At 40.6% G+C, this 19,520-nt stretch overlaps 1 protein-coding gene across 3 annotated transcripts; it reads right to left on the reverse strand.

Moving 5' to 3' along the window:
• Positions 1–475: 475 nt before the first annotated feature.
• Positions 476–19,017, reverse strand: pdcd11 (programmed cell death 11). 3 transcript variants are annotated; one of them, XM_084715954.1, is made up of 35 exons: positions 18,892–19,017; positions 18,482–18,628; positions 18,166–18,330; positions 17,240–17,401; positions 17,008–17,128; positions 16,709–16,884; positions 16,405–16,512; positions 16,071–16,283; positions 15,831–15,955; positions 15,672–15,732; positions 15,214–15,360; positions 14,830–15,081; positions 14,567–14,692; positions 14,287–14,481; positions 13,984–14,154; positions 13,673–13,886; positions 13,417–13,566; positions 10,752–10,864; positions 9,439–9,938; positions 8,992–9,054; positions 8,595–8,691; positions 8,371–8,460; positions 8,174–8,276; positions 7,891–8,068; positions 7,243–7,299; positions 7,019–7,141; positions 6,067–6,189; positions 5,654–5,834; positions 4,332–4,469; positions 4,067–4,207; positions 3,403–3,653; positions 2,915–3,083; positions 2,625–2,778; positions 2,013–2,178; positions 476–1,043 (listed from the first exon to the last, which is right to left on the reverse strand). In XM_084715954.1, exons 1-35 carry the CDS (start codon positions 18,991–18,993, stop codon positions 872–874), a joined length of 5,454 nt encoding a protein of 1,817 aa, XP_084572080.1. In that variant the 5' UTR covers positions 18,994–19,017; the 3' UTR covers positions 476–871. The 3 variants fall into 3 exon arrangements, with proteins under 3 accessions (XP_084572080.1, XP_084572079.1, XP_084572078.1); XM_084715953.1 differs by having other exon boundaries at positions 4,326–4,469; XM_084715952.1 differs by having other exon boundaries at positions 4,067–4,210; positions 4,326–4,469.
• Positions 19,018–19,520: the final 503 nt, after the last annotated feature.

Below are 19,520 nucleotides of genomic sequence, written 5' to 3' on the forward strand. Positions count from 1 at the left end.
AGCCAATCAGCATCCTAGAAAGGGTCACTGTCAGCTATGGGTGTGGTTATAGGTGTGAAACAGCAAGAAATGTCCCTGGTAGCGTTGATCTGACTGGTTGAAGTCAATCCACCTGCCAAGTGTTTTTTTTAAGTGCCTGCCCTTTTCCAAACCATTTCTAAAGATGACTTTGCAGATGGTTCTGTGTAACAAACCATCTGGTGTGTCAGGTTACTTTAAAGCTACTAGGAGGGACTTTCATATTTTGTTGATTTTGGAGGCCCAACCACAAACTATAATGTCAAAAATAAGCAAAAAAATATTATGCTTCTTTTTAAATAGCTAACATACTACTCACTATAACTTTGCCTGGTAAAATTTAAACAATCCTACCCGATGTCAGGCATTAAAAATAACTATACAGAAGTAGTCTATATTCTTTGCAGATGGTCTTGTTTGCTTAGGCAGGTCATATAGCGGTATTTTTTATAGCCAGTTAAAAAGTCATTGTAGTAGTTTTAATAAATCATTTTAAAAATGCAGGAAACTAATAGTCATAACATTGATTATTCTCATACAAAATTGACAAAAACAAAGTTGATGAAATGTTAAATACCAGTTTGTTTTTAACATTTACAGATGATTACAAGCCACTTTACAAAAGTTTTGTTGTGTTCTGTAATATTACAGCATCAAAACCAGACTTCCATGTTCAAAAAATAATAGAAAAAAATTACAATCTCAAAAACTGATCATTATTCAGGTGGAATCTGTATGAGTGTCCACAGCCACAAACATGTTTTCCAAACAAGTGTGATGCTCAGACTGAGTTAAGCACACCACAGTCGACACACACATACACAGTGTGTGTATTATTATGTGTTTCTGGTCATTAGTCGGCAGCTTCAGTGCCTTTAGCTTCCACAAATTCCATGGCCTTCTCTTTGACCGCCTGGATGCTCTGCGGGGTGCCGTGCTTCTTCTCATACTCCAAGTAGCGCTTGAAGAAGAACTTGATCTTTTTTACTGAAACACTCAGGTGGATGACACGATCAAAGAGCGCCCTGCAGGAGAAAGGAAGGTGGAAAACTCTGTAAAGCACTCGTGTGAGATCATAAATCTAATTTTTATACACTAAACCAGCTCATTAATATCAGGTTTTAATCATGTAAACCATTAAAGGAATAGTTCAGATTTTTTGAAGTAGGTACTTGTCAGTGTGTTAACTACAGTAGATAGTGGTTGATATGATGCAAGTTTGGAGAAGCAGAGAGGAGTACCAGCACATAAGCTAAGCAATGTAGTGTTGTGGACAGGGTCAGAAGCAAAATGTATTTTAGACACTTTAAAAAGAGCCCATCTAAAAAAAACATATTAGTTTATGTTACACTATATTTAGGATATTCAGAGCCTCCAGACAGGCGTTTTAGACAGAAAACCACTGTTATATAAGCCAAATATTGATCTCTCCATTCCAACCAAACTCCATAGGTGAAGTCAAAAATTGTACCTCAGGGAACACAGGACTTGCTGGTCTACCCCTGCCTCGCTCATTTGGTTAGTTTGAGTTATTTTGTGACTTTGGTGTTTTAAAAAGTTAGTTCAGATTTACCTAAGTCACATAATACAACAAAAAAACCGAGTCCTGTGTTCTGCAAGGTAAAATTACTGATTTTGCCTATGGAGTTTTGTTGGAATGTAGAGACTGATATTTGGCTTATATAAACAGTGGTTTCAGTAAAGCAAAAAATATCTTTATTATAGCATACACTTCTAATGATATTACTTTTTTTAGATGAGCTCTTTATAAAGTGACTAAAATACATTTTGCTGTTGACTCTGTGTACAGGAGCACATTGCTTAGCTTCCTATGGCAGTACTCCTCTCTGCTTCTCCAAACTATAGATAGACTATAGATAAGTACCTCATACAACATATGATTAGTTTATGTTGCATATTTTAGCAAGTACGTTTACCTCTTTATGAACAGAGAACCTACAAGGAATGAAACTAGCAAAGCAAAGCAAGCTCACCTGACTTCCTTCTGTGAACCATGTTTGACCATGAGGTCGATGAAGACGGACCAGAGGTCTGTACGTTTCGGGTAGGTCGTCAGGACTTTGTCAAACATGGCGCGACCTTTCTCTGGATCACCATAACGGAACTGCAGCTGAGCGAACTTGCCGATCACATCCACGCCTGAGAGGAAGCATGACAATACGTAAAGGTTAAAACCTGTGGAGATGCACGGATGGGACAGGGGGGAAAAAAATCTGCACTCTTGAGACTGACTGAACGGTCAAAGGAATGAGAACTGGCTGCTTTCAGTCTAGGGCTGCCCCCTGAAAGTCGAAGATGGAGACCCCTAACTTGGCTGAGATTCTTGCAACTGTGAGTGTTTTTTTTTTTTCTTTTTTGTCTGGCAGTGTGCATTACAATAAGATGATAAATCAGATAGAAGCTCACAAAATGAACAAGGATAACAAAAGCAATCAGAAATTTTAAACATATTTTTTATATAGTTGGCATGCTTGATTAAAAAAAAAACTTTGGACAACATGCCCTGTTCAGTCCAAAATAAGTATACATATATATCAAACTGTCTTGTAATGTTACGTGTTCAGTGCGTGGACAGGCCATCTTACTTTCTTTGGAGGGCAGACTCTTCAGCGCCCTCTGCAGGAGAACACTGACAGCGTCACTCTGACCCTGCTGGAGCAGGAAGGTGCCGTAGCTAAGCCACACCGCCTTATTCTCACGGAAACGCTTCACCATCGTCTTATACAGGCCCTCCGCCTCCTGCAGACAAACATGAGACGGAGCAGGTACCACGCACAGAAAGAGAGACATGCAGACTTTAGTGGCTTAAGAACGCAGTCACAACAAACAGGCAGGATGTGTGAAGTATGGCATTTAAACACTCAGTAGATCAGACCTTAATCTTGTCAGACTTTGCGTAGATGTCCGCCAGCTGCTGGTACACGGGCATGGGCTCGCAGAACTGCAGCGCCCGCTCAAACACTTTCTTCAGACTCTCCTCTGTGCCGTACATGTTCTCCAGGTTCAACAGGGCCACCCACACATTCAGTTTCTCCTGCTCCTCCCTGGAACCAACACAGGACACGTTTTACAAACAAATACAACCAACTGCAGATAAAAAAAAATCCATCAACACAGCCATGTTTTATACAAAGGAAGCCTGTTTCAACACACTAACTCTAAAGATTAGGCATGACACAAGGGTTCAGGCAAAAATAAGTCGCACACAATAAAAATAAAGGAGAATATTTTTGTTGTTCATTTTAACCTTTTCCTATCTTTTTGCTGCCTGTTGTTGGTTTCTCTGTCAAAACAAAGTCTTGTCTCAGTGACACTTACACAGTAGAATAACTTAAAAAGCACATCTATCATTCTATCAGTCACCTGAAGGAGATGGTTTTGAGCGCCCTCTCAGCCACAGCGCGAGCCTGCTCGATCTGTGTGGCCTGTAGATGGTGAGCCATGTACTGGAGCCAAACCAGGGAGCTGTTGGGCGAAGCGAGGAGCAGACGCTCAAACTCAGCTGTGTTCTCGGGCCGCAGGCTCGGATCCATCAGCTGAGCCTCCCGCTGCACCAGGGACTTCTCTGCTGCCTTTTTCTCTTGCTCCAGCTCATGACGAGACTTCTTCTGGGGCTGGAGGATGGGAAAAAAGACAAGTGGTTTGTGGTTTGGTGGTAGAAAATGTTCAGATGCAGAGAAGGAAACGAGAAGTAGCTATAAATTACAACTGAGGGGTGTAGTTCTGTAGAAATAAAGTAGTTCCTATATGAAACTTCTCACAACAAGAACTGTGGGTTATCATGAGTAACAGATTTCTTTCAAACAGATTTTTTGGTGTTTCAGGCACCACAAGCCAAGTCGCTTCTAGTTCCATTATATTGGAGAGAAGGCAGACATCTCTACAGCCAATATCTCCAAAACTCAGCAACTCACATGGATAAACAGCATTATGGATAAGAGGAAAAATATGTATTCTTGATTCTGGGGGGAACTGTCCCTGTATTATTAATTCTAAGATTACATGTGCATCCTTATGGTCAGCTCACCTTGCTGCTTCCCTCTTGGTCCTCTCCATCACTGGAGTCCTCCTGTCCTGCAGAGGCAGGCTTCAGGGAGCTCAGTCCCACATCCCAGGAGAAACCTGCTGCCACCTGCAGCCTGGATGGTCCTGCTGAGGTTTGTGTTACCTGCTGAGATGAAGGAAGACAAACAGAGTTGGTATAGCAATATTATCTAGAATCTGAAAAAAACATGGAGGTTTGTATGACTGTAAAAAAAATCCTAAGAAGCAGCTTATTGGGTTACTTTTACAGAATCTGATTTGGGTTCTTCTTCATCATCCATATCCTCCTCCTCTCTGAAGTACACCTCCACTCCACTGTCGTTGCCATCACTCCTTGCTTTCTTTGTTTTCTTCTTCTTCTTTGGAACCTGCAACTCTGCTTGTTTCTGGAAATGAACCACAACACATACAAATAAGTGCTTCAGTGACCATCAGCCCGCATTGAAGGGTAACTTCGATATTTTTCAACCTGGACCCCATTTTACCGTGCTCTCATGTCTGAACGACCAATTGCGATACAGTTTTTGGTCCTGTACTGAGGGAAAGCGCTCTTGCCGGAACAAGCAAAACTAAGCTGCAACATTGTCCTTCCAGGCAGCTGTGCCTCGTCAAAGTAAATCCACTAAAAGTGTTTCTTTTTGCCAGTGATAGGTTCAGATTGCTATTACTATAGCATGACAAGTTATGGAAAAGATCGCAACAGAGACACAGCTTTTTAATGAGTAAAATGCATTTTGACTCTTGCCAAACTCACCAGACTCCCTTTGCAAAACCGTAACTTTATCACTGTCATTGTCATCTTCATTCGTCATTCGTCAACCGAAACAAAAATCAAACTCACCAAAAACATCTTCGTTCATTTTTCCACTGCTCCAACAATCACAAACTCTGGTTTGGGTGATATAAATATAGAGGTAGATGTGAAAATAATCTGGCTGTACATGCGTCTTTCCCACACTGCTTCTCTGACATCCAACCTCCCTCACATCTCTCCCGATTTTGCAAAGGGAGTCCGGTTAGTTTGGCAAGAGAAATGACACAGCTGTTTCTCTTTAAATAAAATGTATCTTACTCTTCAAAAAATTTCCCGCTTGTGATATACGATCTGAGCCTGTCAGTGCCAAAAACAAGCACTTGTAGTGGACGTACTTCTATGATATGCTGTTTCCCAGAGGCATTACATTGTAGCTTTGTTTTGCTTTTGCCAGCTGCAGCGCTCTCCCTCAATACTGGACCAATTTCAAATAAGTCACTCACAAAAACATGGGAAAATAGGGTTCAAGTTGAAAATTATCAAGTTAAAAGTTTAAAGCTGCAGAGTATGCAGAGTTTTAAACTGAGGCAAAGATCAATGCAGCATTTATTACTGTCAGACCAAAGGATGCTGCATGATTGATAAGTCAAGAAGCCATTGATCTATGTGGAAGTGGTTTTCCTACATTAAGCACAGTTCACCTCCAGGATCTCAGCAAGCTTAAAAGGCAGAGCAGTGAGTCATCTACAGTGTCTTTACTATTTAATGTAAAGCAGTTTGATGTGAGAGTCAAAGGAAACTGAGGCTGTTTGTTACCTGTTCGCTCTCTGACAGCGTGCGTTTTTTCTTCTTCTTCTTCTCCTTCTCAGTATCATGTTTCTTCTTCTCCTCTCCAATCAGTCGCAGAGGCAGATTGAGAGATTCTGGAAGGACGTCTGGCTTCCCGGTGTCCACTGGGAGCAGAGAGAGGTTGACCAGCTCCTCCTCTTTGTCAATACTGAGGACAATAATAGAAAAAGCTGCAGACTAAAAACGACACAGTGACAGTGTTGATTCCATAAACAGCCGCTACCTAAAGCTGAACTGGACAACATGTTATGTAAAGACACACCGTCAAAATTATGCCGTTAGATGCTTCCCGTTTGTCAGGATTAATGTCTTTCTGACATTTATTTTCAAACACTCAGAACAACAAAAGGGAAATCTGTGTTTTGTTTTGTTTTTTTTACCTGAGGATCTTGGTAGTGAGCAGGGTGTTGGGAGGCAGGTGCTTAGAGAGGACCTTGTGGTTGTTGACAAAATACTTGGTGGCCTGTTGAAGTTCAGCTCTTCCTACAATGCTCCTTGACAACCTGGAAGACAAACATGTAAAATAAGGACATCTACATCTGCAAGAACGAGGATGTACATTGAAATAAATGCTGAAATATCTACCCCAGGAAAATATGGAGAATGTTATTCCTTTTTAGAAGCATGAAGCACATGTTTCTTGGGAAATTAGGGGCAGCAGCAGCAAAACATATTTTAGCCATGTAAAAAAAGCTCCCAGTGTATGTTATATTTAGGATATTTTCAACAATTTACCTTGCCTTCAAACAGGAAACCTTGTTATGTAATCCAAATATCACTCTCTCCAAAGCTACCAGACTCCTTTGGCAAAATCAGTTATTTTACCTCACAGAATATGGGAGCTGCTTGTCTACCACTGCCCCTTTCTGTCTTTGCGTTTTTGTGCAACTTGTGCAAATCTGAACTAACCCTAATCTGAACTAAAACACCCAAGTCAACAAACTGACAGATTGAGGTGGCAGCAGATTAACAACTCCCATGTTCTGCAAGGAAAAAAAAGTTTTTGCCTATGGAGTCAGGTAGCTTTGGAGAGAGTGATATTTGGCTGACAACAAGGTAAAGCAGTGAAAATATTCCAAATATAGCGTACACTTAAACCGTTACTGATTTTTTAAAAGTGACTAAAATACGTTTTGCTGCTGACCCTGTCCACAGCAGTACTCGGTTTTCTACACAGTACTCCTGTTGCTTCTCCAAACTGGAGGTGTGCTGACCGTCATCTACTGTAGTTAATACACCGACTATGGATAAGTACCTCATACAGCCCTACTACAAAAATCAGAGCTATCCTTTTAAAGTGAAATTTCAGTGCTGGATGAATTTCTCAGTTACCTGATGAAGACCCCCTGCTCTCCCACAGACGTGATGTAGCCTCTGATGAGCTGGTCGGACTTCAGTTTGTCTACAGACAAAACTTCGGGGTCCTTCGCGGGCTTGGCCTGCTGTGGGTTCAGCCTAGAAGAGCGAAATTACGGTCAACCTCATTCTGTAATACGAGCCTATAAAGCTTTTAATTTATTACAAAAACTCACAAATCCAAAGAAACTAGCTCTTACCTCGATGGACGTAGAGACAGCTGCCACTTGCCATTTTCACTCCCCAGAAGGAAACACCTGAGGCAAAAGAGAAAGAAAACACTCCAAATCTGCACTTCACAGATAATATATAATAATATAGCAGTTAGTGGTACCAAAACCAATGTTTACAAGGAAACCATGAGCAGTGTTTCCATCTAAATGCATCTGAAATGAGTAAATTGCTAAAAGAAAATGCAAATGAAGGCTAGTTTACATCAGCTACCATTATGTGATTATTAGGAGTTGGTTCATTAAGATAAGCAGTATGTGTCGCCAAGTCTACGTTCTGAAAAGCATTATGAGAGCACCAGTCGAACCTCAAAATGAACTTTTCTCAAAAAAGACACAAATCACTACAAGCGAATGTAAAAAACTTTTTGGCATTCCGATCAATCTCTTCTAGTGCTGTACTTAAAAAAACATCAATGGAAATGCTTTACCAGCAGTTAACTTTTTTTAATCTTAACGACAGGAGCGTGTTCTTTTAGGGTCACACAGAAAAACAGAAGTTAACCAGAAGTTTACCAGAAGTTTGTAATCGAAATAAAACTGGTCTGATACATGAAGTCTGACTGTGTGCAGTATATGAAGTTTTTCCAACCAAAAGCGGCTGCTGTGTCTACTGACCTGAGCAGCTGATCCTTGCTGTAACTGTCCAGAGGGTTCGGTCTGTAGGCATCAGCCAGGTCAGTGATGGCAACAGTCCCCATTGCGCCAAAGGGCAGTTTGACCAGGAGGCCGACTTGTGGCTGAATATTCGTCACCATCCCCAAAGTAACACTGCCTTTCTCCAGCTTATGGACACCTGCAAAACAAAAGCAACCACAACAAGAGACAGCAGGTGAAGCATGATGATGAAAAGCCATAAATAATAAAATAAAAAAAAAAAACAGTCTGAGCCGCCTCTGACCTGTGAGTGACAGCACAAAGCGATGAGGTTTGGAGTTCACTTCTACCACTCTGGCACGGACAGCTTGACCCAGCTTGTACAGTTTCTCTGGGTGGCCGGCATCCTGAAAAAAGAATTTAAACAATCACAGCTGGTTAAAATTAAGTTCTTTTTTATTTACTGTGGAGCTATAATACAGGATACCGCTTCAAACTTACTTTTGGATCAGTGATCATGGCCAACAGTTCAACTGTTCCAGTAACACAGGGATCAGTGGTGACCTCTAACGACTTCCTCTCTGGGTGAAACTGCAGACAGAAGCATGAACACACTGAAAACAACAGCTGCAGGTTTGTTCGTCCGTTTTAGATTTCTTTGTGACTTAGGTACATTTTGTGGGAGCTGTCAGGAAGAAAGCAAGCTACTGATTTCCTGAACTCACCTTTGATACAAAGCATGTCAATTCTTCCCCGACCTTATAGCTGTTTAGTTTTTCTTTTGCTGTAACTGTTTTTAAATCTGTACTCGTATCCAGTTTGCTGCAAAGAGAAAAAGAAAGAAAAACATGTCAGAAAATGTGTCGGACAGAGGATGAAAACAGATAAAATACATATCCTGACATAAAATATGAATAGCCACTGCAGGTTTATATTACTGTAATTAGCTTTTCTTTTTTTTTTTAATCTCTGCACAATGTCATTGTTAACAAATGCAAATAACAACAATGTCAGGATGACGGTTTAAAACTGAAAATACTATAAATTTACTAATTTCTTTAGGATTAACTAATATTATGATGCAATGTATAATGTATACTACAGAGTGTACTATACACTTACCTGGGTATAAGTGTGAGTTCAGGAATGGTGTATGTAAATTTAGGATGGGAGAAAGGCAAAAATCTGAAATGAGAGTTAAGATCAATTTTAATTTCAATACAGTTTAACGTAACACACTGAAAATCATCACATTCATATTTACACTTTCACATTGGTTATATGATCATTCCTGGTCGTTCCTTGATCCTGATTTGCACTCAAACGTGATCGGGCCTTTGCAGTTGGGGCTCCAGGACCAAGGAAAGACGTGACTGAGGAGACCAGGGCTGCAAATTCTGTCTTTTAAATCACTTTTAAAAACCCACTTTTTTTAAATTGGACTTTCCTTTCTACGTTTCACTCTTCTTGTGTTATTATTCTTAACAATGGAATTAAACAACGTGACAAAAGTAGGAACTTGCACTCATAATAAATGTCTATTCCACCATGTAAAATGAGAGGACGTACCTGTGACTGGAGGCCTCTCGTCCTCCGATGACTCTGGCGGTGACCACGCTGCCCACTTTAACTGAGGATGTGGGGAAGGATCCCCGACACACATCTGCAGCCTCCACCACCTCGGACACGTGCACGCTGCCTACACTCCCATCAACTAGTGTGACTTGAATGGCGGTAGGCTTCACCGTCCGCACTGTACCTCGCACGATTTCACCGAAGTGGAGACCCTTCGAACCCACCTGGTTTTCTGAGATTGTGCGCTGTCGTTTTGGGCCACTGCGCTCCCACGACACGAGAGGGAGCCCCTGCAACTCCTGACAGCTGGGTTCTATGACCTCAACGGCCAAACTCATCCCTCCCTTCAGCTTGTCTGACTCAGACAGAAATAATTCATTCAGGTGGCTGCTGGTCTGGATCACAGTCAGCTGCGCCGTATCATCCAGTGAGATGACGGCGAAGTCTTTGTCAACATGCTGCACCATCGCCGTGTACTTTGTTCCTTCAGTTAACTGTGAAAAAACACATGAAAACACAGATAGTAAAAGGACAATAACTACAAGAAATGAAACACAGAGGATCTCGATTTTTTCTCAGCCAAAGAGAAAATATTCTCATTGTGTCCCTTGAAATATTTCAATATAGATTTTTTTTTGTTTTACAGTTCTACTTACTTCTGTGAAAAAACACAAGAGAAATGTATTAGATATCTATTCAAATATTTGCACCATGTCAACACAGAACACAGAATTCATACCGACACATTAAGAGTGTCCTTCACTCTGTGCACACATAAAATAATAATCTGAAAAAAACTAGGGATGCACTACACAATGTGGAATTTGTTTCAGACAGTACCGATATCAAAAATTCCATGTTTATTTTTCTTAATTTCTTCATTTTGTGGGATAAAGAATGTCAAAAAACTTCATAAATATACTAAGCACTTATGGAGCATTTTCAAGAACTCAAATTAATGCTTGGACAGAATCTGTCAAAGCAGATACTGTTATAATCAGTATTTAATATATGCTGATACCAATAGAGTTGTGATAGGCCAATATTTACAGATTGTTAGATTAGAACGTAATTGACAGAAAATGTCAGATTTTAAAAAATAAAATATTATGAGCTGTAGTCTATGTAGTCTTTTGGGGGAAAAAAATAGATGTCTACATTTGTGTGAAAACATGCTGCTCAAAAAAAAAAAAAAAAAGGAAAGTTAGGAAGTGGATGTTCTGCCTAACTTTCCACAGCACATAAAAAGTTAAAACACTGCCATTGCTTTGAAACTACAAAATTGCATTAAGAAAAGTGATACTCACAGATTTCTTCTTCGCCACCAGCTTGGAAAGGATGGACACATGGACACACGTCGCGAGGATGTCAATATGGAGGATGACTGCAGTAACTTTCTGTCCTGGGGTCAAGTTAGAACCTGCCAACAGAAAATTATATCACTTACATCATCTGTGTAAGGGGTACGAAACAGCTCCACAGCTTCGGAGTTAAAAGGCAACTCCACTGATTTTACATATGAAGATCAGTTTACCATTCTTAGTTAGAATTAATCAGGATGTGACAGCAGCTGTGTTACGTTCTCTGTGGCTCTGGATGGAAAGCTCTCAAGTCTGAGAAAAATGATTCAAGTGACATCACTTGAGTAGTATCAGGGCTTGGAGACTACAAAAATTATAACAGAAACTCTACACGACGACAGATACGGACTTCTACCAGTCAGGGGGAAAGTGATTTGAAAGATGCTGTGGGGTTGTCTGGGATGTAGGATCCAGTGTTTTTAGAGGTTTGACTGACAGTGGAAAATAAAGGCGGCATATTATGTCCTCAGCTGTGACAATTTTGACCGTTCTCTTTTTCATCTACCTCTTACAAATCCCCCAACTTCACAGAAGTGCAGTAACTAGCTAGAAGAGCACATGAAGAGTGCAGACCTCCACCAAGGCCACTCTGTAAATCTCTAAGTGCAAATTCACTGTTAATAATATTGCTGATTTTGTAAAACAGTTTGGAGTTTATTGAAGACAATTCAGAGTTTAAAACTTTGTTATAGTCAAAACTGTCAGCTCATTTAAATTGGGGCTCAAAACATTTACATTTACTGCAACTTTCCAATGAAGTAGATACATAACCTCCTACCAAGGTAATCTGTAGCCACTGGTTTTATGTAAGTTTGCTTTACCTTTTGTTTTTATGGTCTTTAAAGTACAATTTTAATGTTCTCTTCATGTCGTATTTTAATGTATTTCTATGCTCTTTGAATTACCTTGTGTCTGAATGGTGCTACATAAATAAACTTGCCTTGCCGAAAAAGTTGCCTAAAAATACCCATCATGTGGATGGAAGCATTCCTGAAATAATCCCATTTATATATTTATTTATTTTTATCAGACGTTATAGGAGTGTAATATACATAGCTGCTGTGGCAGTGGGTCAATCACATGTTGCATTAAATCTAAAGACCTTTTGATGCAATTGACTGCAAGTAAAACCATACAACTTGTCATTTTTTCTAGATCTGGGTATAAAATGGATTGAATACAGATATATTTTGACTGGAAAAATTTCAATACTACTTGGTACTGGATTATTTTGGTCGATATCTTAAAGGCATCGAGTACCAACACCTAACCTTAGTTACATTTATACTGATTCTCCCATGAAACCACTGTCCCCCAGTGCTCCATAGCAACTGCTTTCTGTATGACGTGTGAGGGACTCCAACATTGAAACACTTAAACAAAGAACTGCGTTGACAAAGTGCAGACTCAATGAGCACAGCCTGCCAATCGAGATGGGCAGATACAAAAAAATCATGGTTCCCCAAAGAGGGACGCCTCTACCAGCTGTGCAAAGTAGAAAAAGTAGAAATGGAGCTGCATTTCCTGACAAAATGCACAAAACTCCAGCCTGTCCAAACCAAATACTTCCCCAAATTCAAACAAAACCACCCTGAATTCAAAAACATAAATAATATAAACAAATTCTTAATCCTGTTGGGAGAACATAGAGAGAGCTGCAATCTAGTAACAGAATAAGCCTTTGCCCCACACACACACACACACACACACACACACACACACACACACACACACACACACACACACACACACACACGATGCTATTACTGTTATTATTTTATTGTTGCTGAAATCCATCAGTTACGCTCAGTTGCCTGTTCACACTTTAATGTTACAGTAACATGTTTTATTGTTTACTGCCAGTGTTTTATTTGTGCATTTTGTATTCTGAATGTGCTTTGGAAACACTGTATTTTGTTATGGTCATGCCAGTAAAGCCTCTTTAAATTGAACTGAACTGACTGCATGTTTAGGCTACACCAGAGGATTACTGGGACGTGGACTGTGACAGAGTCATCATATGGCTAAAACTGGCTGTGTTTTGTCACTACTAAACTCTGCTACCATCTACTGGACATAAAGATGCATTACATCTATTCAACCAGCATGAGATGCCCTGTCTTGCAATGGTAATGAAAGTGTAAAATAATTTATGCATCTGTGTCATGATTTGAATAAACTAACGGGTTCTTCTTTGGCCCACGCTACACCAATCCACCAAGTTTTATGACAACTGAGTCAGTAGTTTTTCTGTCATCCTGCTGACAAACAAACAAACTGCACCGAAAATAAAACCTCCCTGACAGAGGTAATTGCTCAAGTACCATTTCCTTGTTTCTGTTTCCTCACTCTTTCATAAATACTTAATAAGTGCCCAAAAGTATTTTATCATGGTCCATTAATAAACAATATTTAAACCATGTGTGTTGTAGTAGTAAGTGTAACGTAGCTGCATCATCTACCACATTATTTTTGTTGATCCAATCATACAATGAAAATATGAAACTAGTCTGTTTTGTTTTGTGTGTCTCAAGACATTGAAAGAAATGCATGTGTTGGCAATGACTATTGTTATCGTCAATATTTCAAATGTTTCTGGTTAAATACATACCCAAGACATGGTACTTGGTCGCCGTTATGGTGGCACCGACCAAATCATCAGATTTGAAGGTGGCACCAGTGTCCTGCGAAGTATCTACAGTCAGCTTCAGCTTCGCACCCACAGACAGAGCAGCCAGCTGCTGGCGGAGATCACTGTTATCTGTGAGAGATAATGAGAGGTTAGTCACTGAAGACAAACTTCAAAATAATAAATTTAAAAATCTAAATATATATTTTTTTATTTATAGGCACCAATGCAATCACACCTCTCATAGCCAACATTTCAGTCACAGCTCTTCTCTCCTGCAGACCGTTAATGAGTCTGGTCTGGGCATCACCCTCTGGAGATATGACCTCTGAAATCTTCAGTGTGACCAGGAAACGCCGCTTCTCTTCATCCAGGTTGGTCACTTTAGCAATCACCGTCTGGCCCGGCTGGAAGGGCTTCGTCGCGTCGCTGATGAACTTGTCACTCATGGCCTGAAGACAAGAAAAGCAAAGGAAGTAGTTAAGTCAGAAACAACTTAGAAGTAGACAATTTCAAGTTAGAAGACGTAACACAAAACCTTTTACTAACCGACTTGGGTGCAAGACCAACAAGGCCGTATGGGAACTCTACAAAGACGCCATAGGACATGATGTTCTTGATGCAGCCAATCAGCTGCATTCCAACTGTGACTTCAGAGAAATCCTTGGCAACCACTCCTTCCTCCAGTGACCATCTCAGTGTTGGTTTCTTGGTGAGACTCTAAAATAGAGGAGCAGCTAAGGAAAACCACAGCTATGCTTCTGCTGTACAGAATCAACCAATCACAGCAGTGTTGTGATTAACTAAGATCAGATTCGCACGAAATCTACAGACTCTTAATGAACAGGATACAATATTCTGTTTGTTCCTGTTGAAGCAGATGAGGTTGGAGATGTTGTCTCCCTCCTGCAGACTCTCCCACAGCAGAGGGCAGTTGGATATGTGATCGGAAAGGTGCATTGTGGGTAGTACGGCACGGATCTCCTCAGGTAGGATGGCCACCTCCAGGCCATTGACCAACTTTTTCAGCACCCTGGCCTCCAGCCTCTGCATCACACAAACACACATATTGAGATCAAAAACTGATAAATGGAGATGAAAGAAAACGCCAGGCATTACGTCTTTTTCTTACCTTCCCCACCTCACAGTCAAACTGGGGCTTTGCGGCTTCCTCTGTGTCTCCCTCCATCGCTGCCTTAAATGACAGCACCATCTTCGCCTTACTGGGGTCACACTGAAGAACTTTAGCCTTTAACACCTGGAAAATCAACATAGACAGACTCACAGTCAAAGGTGTGTTTATCCCAAACATCTTAAACAAAGAACCAAAACAGCTCTAAGCAGATCATTAAAACAGACATGTCCCCCAGTGTCCAGGCTGTATGACCTCCTCACCTGCCCCACATAAAACACATCCTCTGGGCTGATGACGGGCTCTGAGCTGAGCTCACTGAGCGGCACCAGACCCTTGACGTTGTTGTAGAAACGAAAGATACAGCCAAAGTCTTTGATGGAGACAATGTAGCCGTGGGACACGCGGCCGGGACGGGCGTCGGCATAGGTGAGGAACAACGGCAGGGAGCTTTCAACTAGGGCCTTCTTTCTAGTCAGGCACAGCTTCTTATTCTCTACATCTACTGACAGCACCTGAGGGAACATATTCACACACAAACAAAACAAATATGAAAGATGAGTTGCGAGTCTTGTAACTGCAGGTGACAGATCTGTTACTTGTGGTTTTCTCGATGGCTTTAAAACAAAGTAGAAAACTGGACTGACCCGACATTTGACCTTCATGCCCTCCATGTACTTCTTCTCTGGGTTCTTGAGGACGATGTCAGACAGGTGAGTCCGGGGCACCAGGCCTTTGATGTGGTCAGACAGATGGACCATCATGCCATGATTCAGAAGGACTGACACCGTCCCCTTGAGGGGAGAGACACACGTAGGGAAGTCGATATGAGACAGAAAGCAGGAATAGGGTTTTTTGGTTTAAAATCTTGTAATCACATAACCTCTAAGGCGACCTCTTGGAAAGATACTTTAAGGTGAGTGTCTAAATTTGTCTCACGTCTGAAGAAGGACTTGCACCCAAAAACATCACATGGTAAAGAGATAAATATTAATTTAAATTGAAATTTCTTTCAAAGTGGGAAAAACACATAGTGCTCTTTGATTGATTCTTTGTAAAGTGAAATATAAATCATATGTGCTATAGAGTGATGCTTTATTCTTACCTCTACAACCTGACCAGCCTGAAGATCGTGGTATCTATAAAAACGCCTCTCAATCACACTCCTGAAATCAAGAAATAATAGGGTGGTCAATACATGAAATTAGAAGACCAAGGTCCATGCTTACTATGGAGTAAGACACATAAATGCTGTGCTGCATACTTGCGCAAAGTAGCAAAATGAATTTGGTCCATGGGGCTGAAGTCCAAGATCCTGCAGGTGTGTTGAGGAATGGCCAGCACTCTGTTTTCATTAGATGGCTCAGATGACTCCTTCAGGTTGTTCCTCTGTCAAAAATGATACACAAACTGTCAGCAGAATGTTTACAGCGATTATCTGAAGCATTTACTCTTCTTAACAATGAAAGAAGGTTTAAATATTTAAAGCATCTCCCCGGCTCACATGTACGAAGGCCATCGTTTTATCTGGCAGTTCCAACATGGCTCCAGACATGTGGTGCATTGTGGGCATCTTGCAGTCCTTCACCACCTCACCAATGCGGTCGCCTCCAGCAGGAGATGTGTCTATTCTGGTCCCTGGTTGAACGAGGTAGCTGCGCAGGCTCAGGCCCACGAGACGGGTGGCGGGCTCCACGTACAGCACACAGGCTCGCACCTGAGTGGATCGATGCAAAACAGGGTTAGTCCGTCCAGTTTACACACAGATCAACTGGTGACATTTAACAAAGTGATGCACCATCTCTTAAAAGCCAAATGATTCCATGCGCTTGTTATACCTCGGTTCCCTTAGTGTAGCTGTCTGCCTGGTCTGCCTCCATGTGGAGAAAGTCCACCTGGCCACTAAAGGAGGACAGGAAGTCCAAGATGAGCCCGTGCTTGGTCACCTGCAATACCAACATGTAGACTTTATTCAAATGAAACAAAGCTACCGCTGAAGATGAGCCAGCCACTGGCATGAGGGCGTTTGCAGATCAGTCACTGGATACAACTCAGAATTTTCTAACTATCTTTGTGCAGAAGAAATGATATTATTATCATAAAAACACTAAACAGCATTACCAAAATGAAAGCTGTCTCTACCTTTTTTATCGTAGCATTGACCAGAAGACCCGGCAGAAAGTTAGTCAGGTTCCAGCCCTGCTCAGGTTCAGCACAGGCCTGTGCGGCAGTCGGAGGGCTAACACAAAGACGGACCACACGCCCTTCGTTCTTTACTTCTTCCACTTGAGAAGTCACATACTGACCCACTTTCAGCTCTGGATGCATGAGAACACAAACATTTTTGATAGATGTCTCTCCAATCCATTACTCTTTGAATGTGTTTGATAAAAGCTGGAAAACATTACTACATCTACATCAAATATTATACTTTGGCATACCTTCTCCATTGTTGTGTTTGTCTTTTGCTGCTTTCTTGGGCAGGAAGGCTTTGGTTTCCTTAATGCCAATGTCAACTATGTAGCCATGATCCTCCACACTCTCCACACATCCACTCAAGACCTGAGTTGTCACAAAATACCAAAATAATTGTAAAAATGTTGCATAAAAACAGGAAAGCTGTTTAAGTTCTTAGAGCAAATATTTAACTGAGGGTCCTCATCAATGACTCACCATGCCAGCTTTCAGAGAGTTTGAGGTGAGAGCCTTGTTGACCAGCTTTGGATTGATTGACAGCTGGATGCTAAGAGAACCTCCTTTGCATACATCCAACTTGGCGACCACACACCTGACCACCAAGCCAGGATAGAAGAGGTGTGGCAGAGAGCAGATCTCCTGTGAAGTAAAAATATAAGATCTGCATCTTGCATATCACAAAATAAACCTATATAAAACAATTACTGGACAAATAACTTCAGTGTCAATAAAGCCCTTTTGATTTTTGAGTAATTTTTCATTTTCAATGCTCATTAAAACAGCAACCTATTGACATCTGTTAGTCTGCCACACACTGTGACACATCACTTTAAGTGTAACCAAACATACAGAGCAGTAAGCAAGCCTCCAGTGGTGTAATCTTGATTTTGTGCAAAAAGCAAAAGCAACTTGACTCTCTGAGTAATTTTATTTATTTTTCTAAAAAGTGAACTATTCAGTCAGGTAGTGATTTATTTTGAAAGTAAGACTTTTACAATGCAAAGCAGTTCCATGTGTTTTATCCAAAATCCAAGCACTTTTCAAACTTTGAAAACATTACTTTAAAGTTTAAGTGTTTTCAAGGATTTCCAGCACCCTGTAGGTTACCACAATACCTGAATCAGAATCGGTTTCATCATACATCAATCATCTATTATTCGATTATTAAACTACTTGTCAACTATTTTGATCATCAATTAATTGGGCTGAGATTTTTTTAAAGAAAGAAAGTCAAAATTCTGCATTTTTCGCAATTTTCTGACATGTTCGATTAATCGAGAAAACAAATCAACCAATTAATCAACTATGAAAATAATCATTAGCTGCAGCTCTACAAAGATACTGAAGTAAAACAGACTGGAAAAAAAAACATCTTTAACTTGATATTAAAATCATCAGTCTACCTCTGTATCGGCTGAATCCAGTTGCTCAGTGAGCAGCTTGGTGTACGAGTCACAGATGTTCTTGATGCTGAGGAAACCTTGCAGGCCAGAAGGCAGACCGACTGTCACCTCAAAGTCTTTGACCTCCTTCACACAGCCCAGCATCAGCATACCCTCCTTCACATTCTGCCAAACGCAAAAAACACACACAAAATCAAGTTAGTTACACTGCTGCATACCCTTTTGATTCACAAGAGCATTACAATGAAATGTTAGTCTACTCTGATTTAAACGTAAATAATCATAAATATATGTTGGTTCTTGGCAAACATATTACCTTGATATGTAGGATTTCCACAGTCTTGACTTCTGCATTCAACGTCAGACCACTTTCCTTTTCTTTGCCTGTCTTTGGCTTCTTGAGCTTCTTGCCATCATTTGAGACAGCCCCCTTTCTTTTCTTGGTTTCTGCTTGTTCGTTTGACTACAAGAAAAAAGCATTCTTAACTATGGAGGACATTTTGCAGACACCTTCTAAAGTGAGACTGAGTATACAAAACACAAGAAAAGCTGTGCGTATGAAAGAAAAGACTGAGAGCAGCTGGTGTGAAAGAACGATCTCCACTTATGTAACACACTAATGTGAATTATAATAATACATTATGTGATAATCCTTTCTGGGGATAATCACGTAAGTGTGGATCAAAGTAGTGTGGATACATAAGATTGAAAATAGTGGCACTCTACCTGGAACAAGTTGTCCACTTCTGTCCGCTGCACCACTGTTTTCTTCTCAGTGGGCTTCTTTGTGGTCCCTCCTCGAGGGAAGTCCTCTTCCATTGATGCCATGTTTGATTCTGTTTCAGGTGTCTCACAAAAACCACATTCACTGCCAATAAATACATAATTTCATTATTCACATAGTCCATGAGACATCAGCATGTAAACTGCTATTGATACAAAACTTTACACTTTGTTAGTGACAAACAGATGTAGTAGACCAATTAATGTATCATTTTCTAATGTATTCATTGTAGATATTAATGATTGGGTATATTTTTGGGCCCGAATGCCAAATGTTTTATGTCTTTGTGTCAATAAGATGACTAACTAACAAACTTATGTAGCCTACCTCAGTCATTGCACATTTGAGGCTTAGTTATTATTACATTCGATCTTACAGCTGCATTTCTGAGATGTGAAAACTATGATAAGAGACACAAACAACAGCCTGGCTTTCTACTCAGCCATTATTTGATTGACCACATTTACATTTAACTAGTATTACCAATTGGAGAACTATAATACAGCCCATATGATTGCAATACTGTTGCACAAAGTTAACTTACCCCTCAAAATGCATGCGACAACATTAA

This window comes from Lutjanus erythropterus, chromosome 3 (assembly GCF_056507025.1).
Source record: "Lutjanus erythropterus isolate fLutEry1 chromosome 3, fLutEry1.hap2, whole genome shotgun sequence".
NCBI lineage: Eukaryota > Metazoa > Chordata > Actinopteri > Lutjaniformes > Lutjanidae > Lutjanus > Lutjanus erythropterus.

What these genes read in the sequence shown, in the direction of transcription:
- pdcd11 (XM_084715952.1), bottom strand. Translation starts at nt 18,993, where the DNA reads ATGGCATCAATGGAAGAGGACTTCCCTCGAGGAGGGACCACAAAGAAG. An exon ending in ACTCTCTGAAAGCTGGCATG is followed by an intron (nt 17,129 to 17,239) that starts GTGAGTCATTGA and finishes GTGACAACTCAG; the next exon opens with GTCTTGAGTGGATGTGTGGA. An exon ending in CCATGATCACTGATCCAAAA is followed by an intron (nt 8,277 to 8,370) that starts GTAAGTTTGAAG and finishes TTCTTTTTTCAG; the next exon opens with GATGCCGGCCACCCAGAGAA.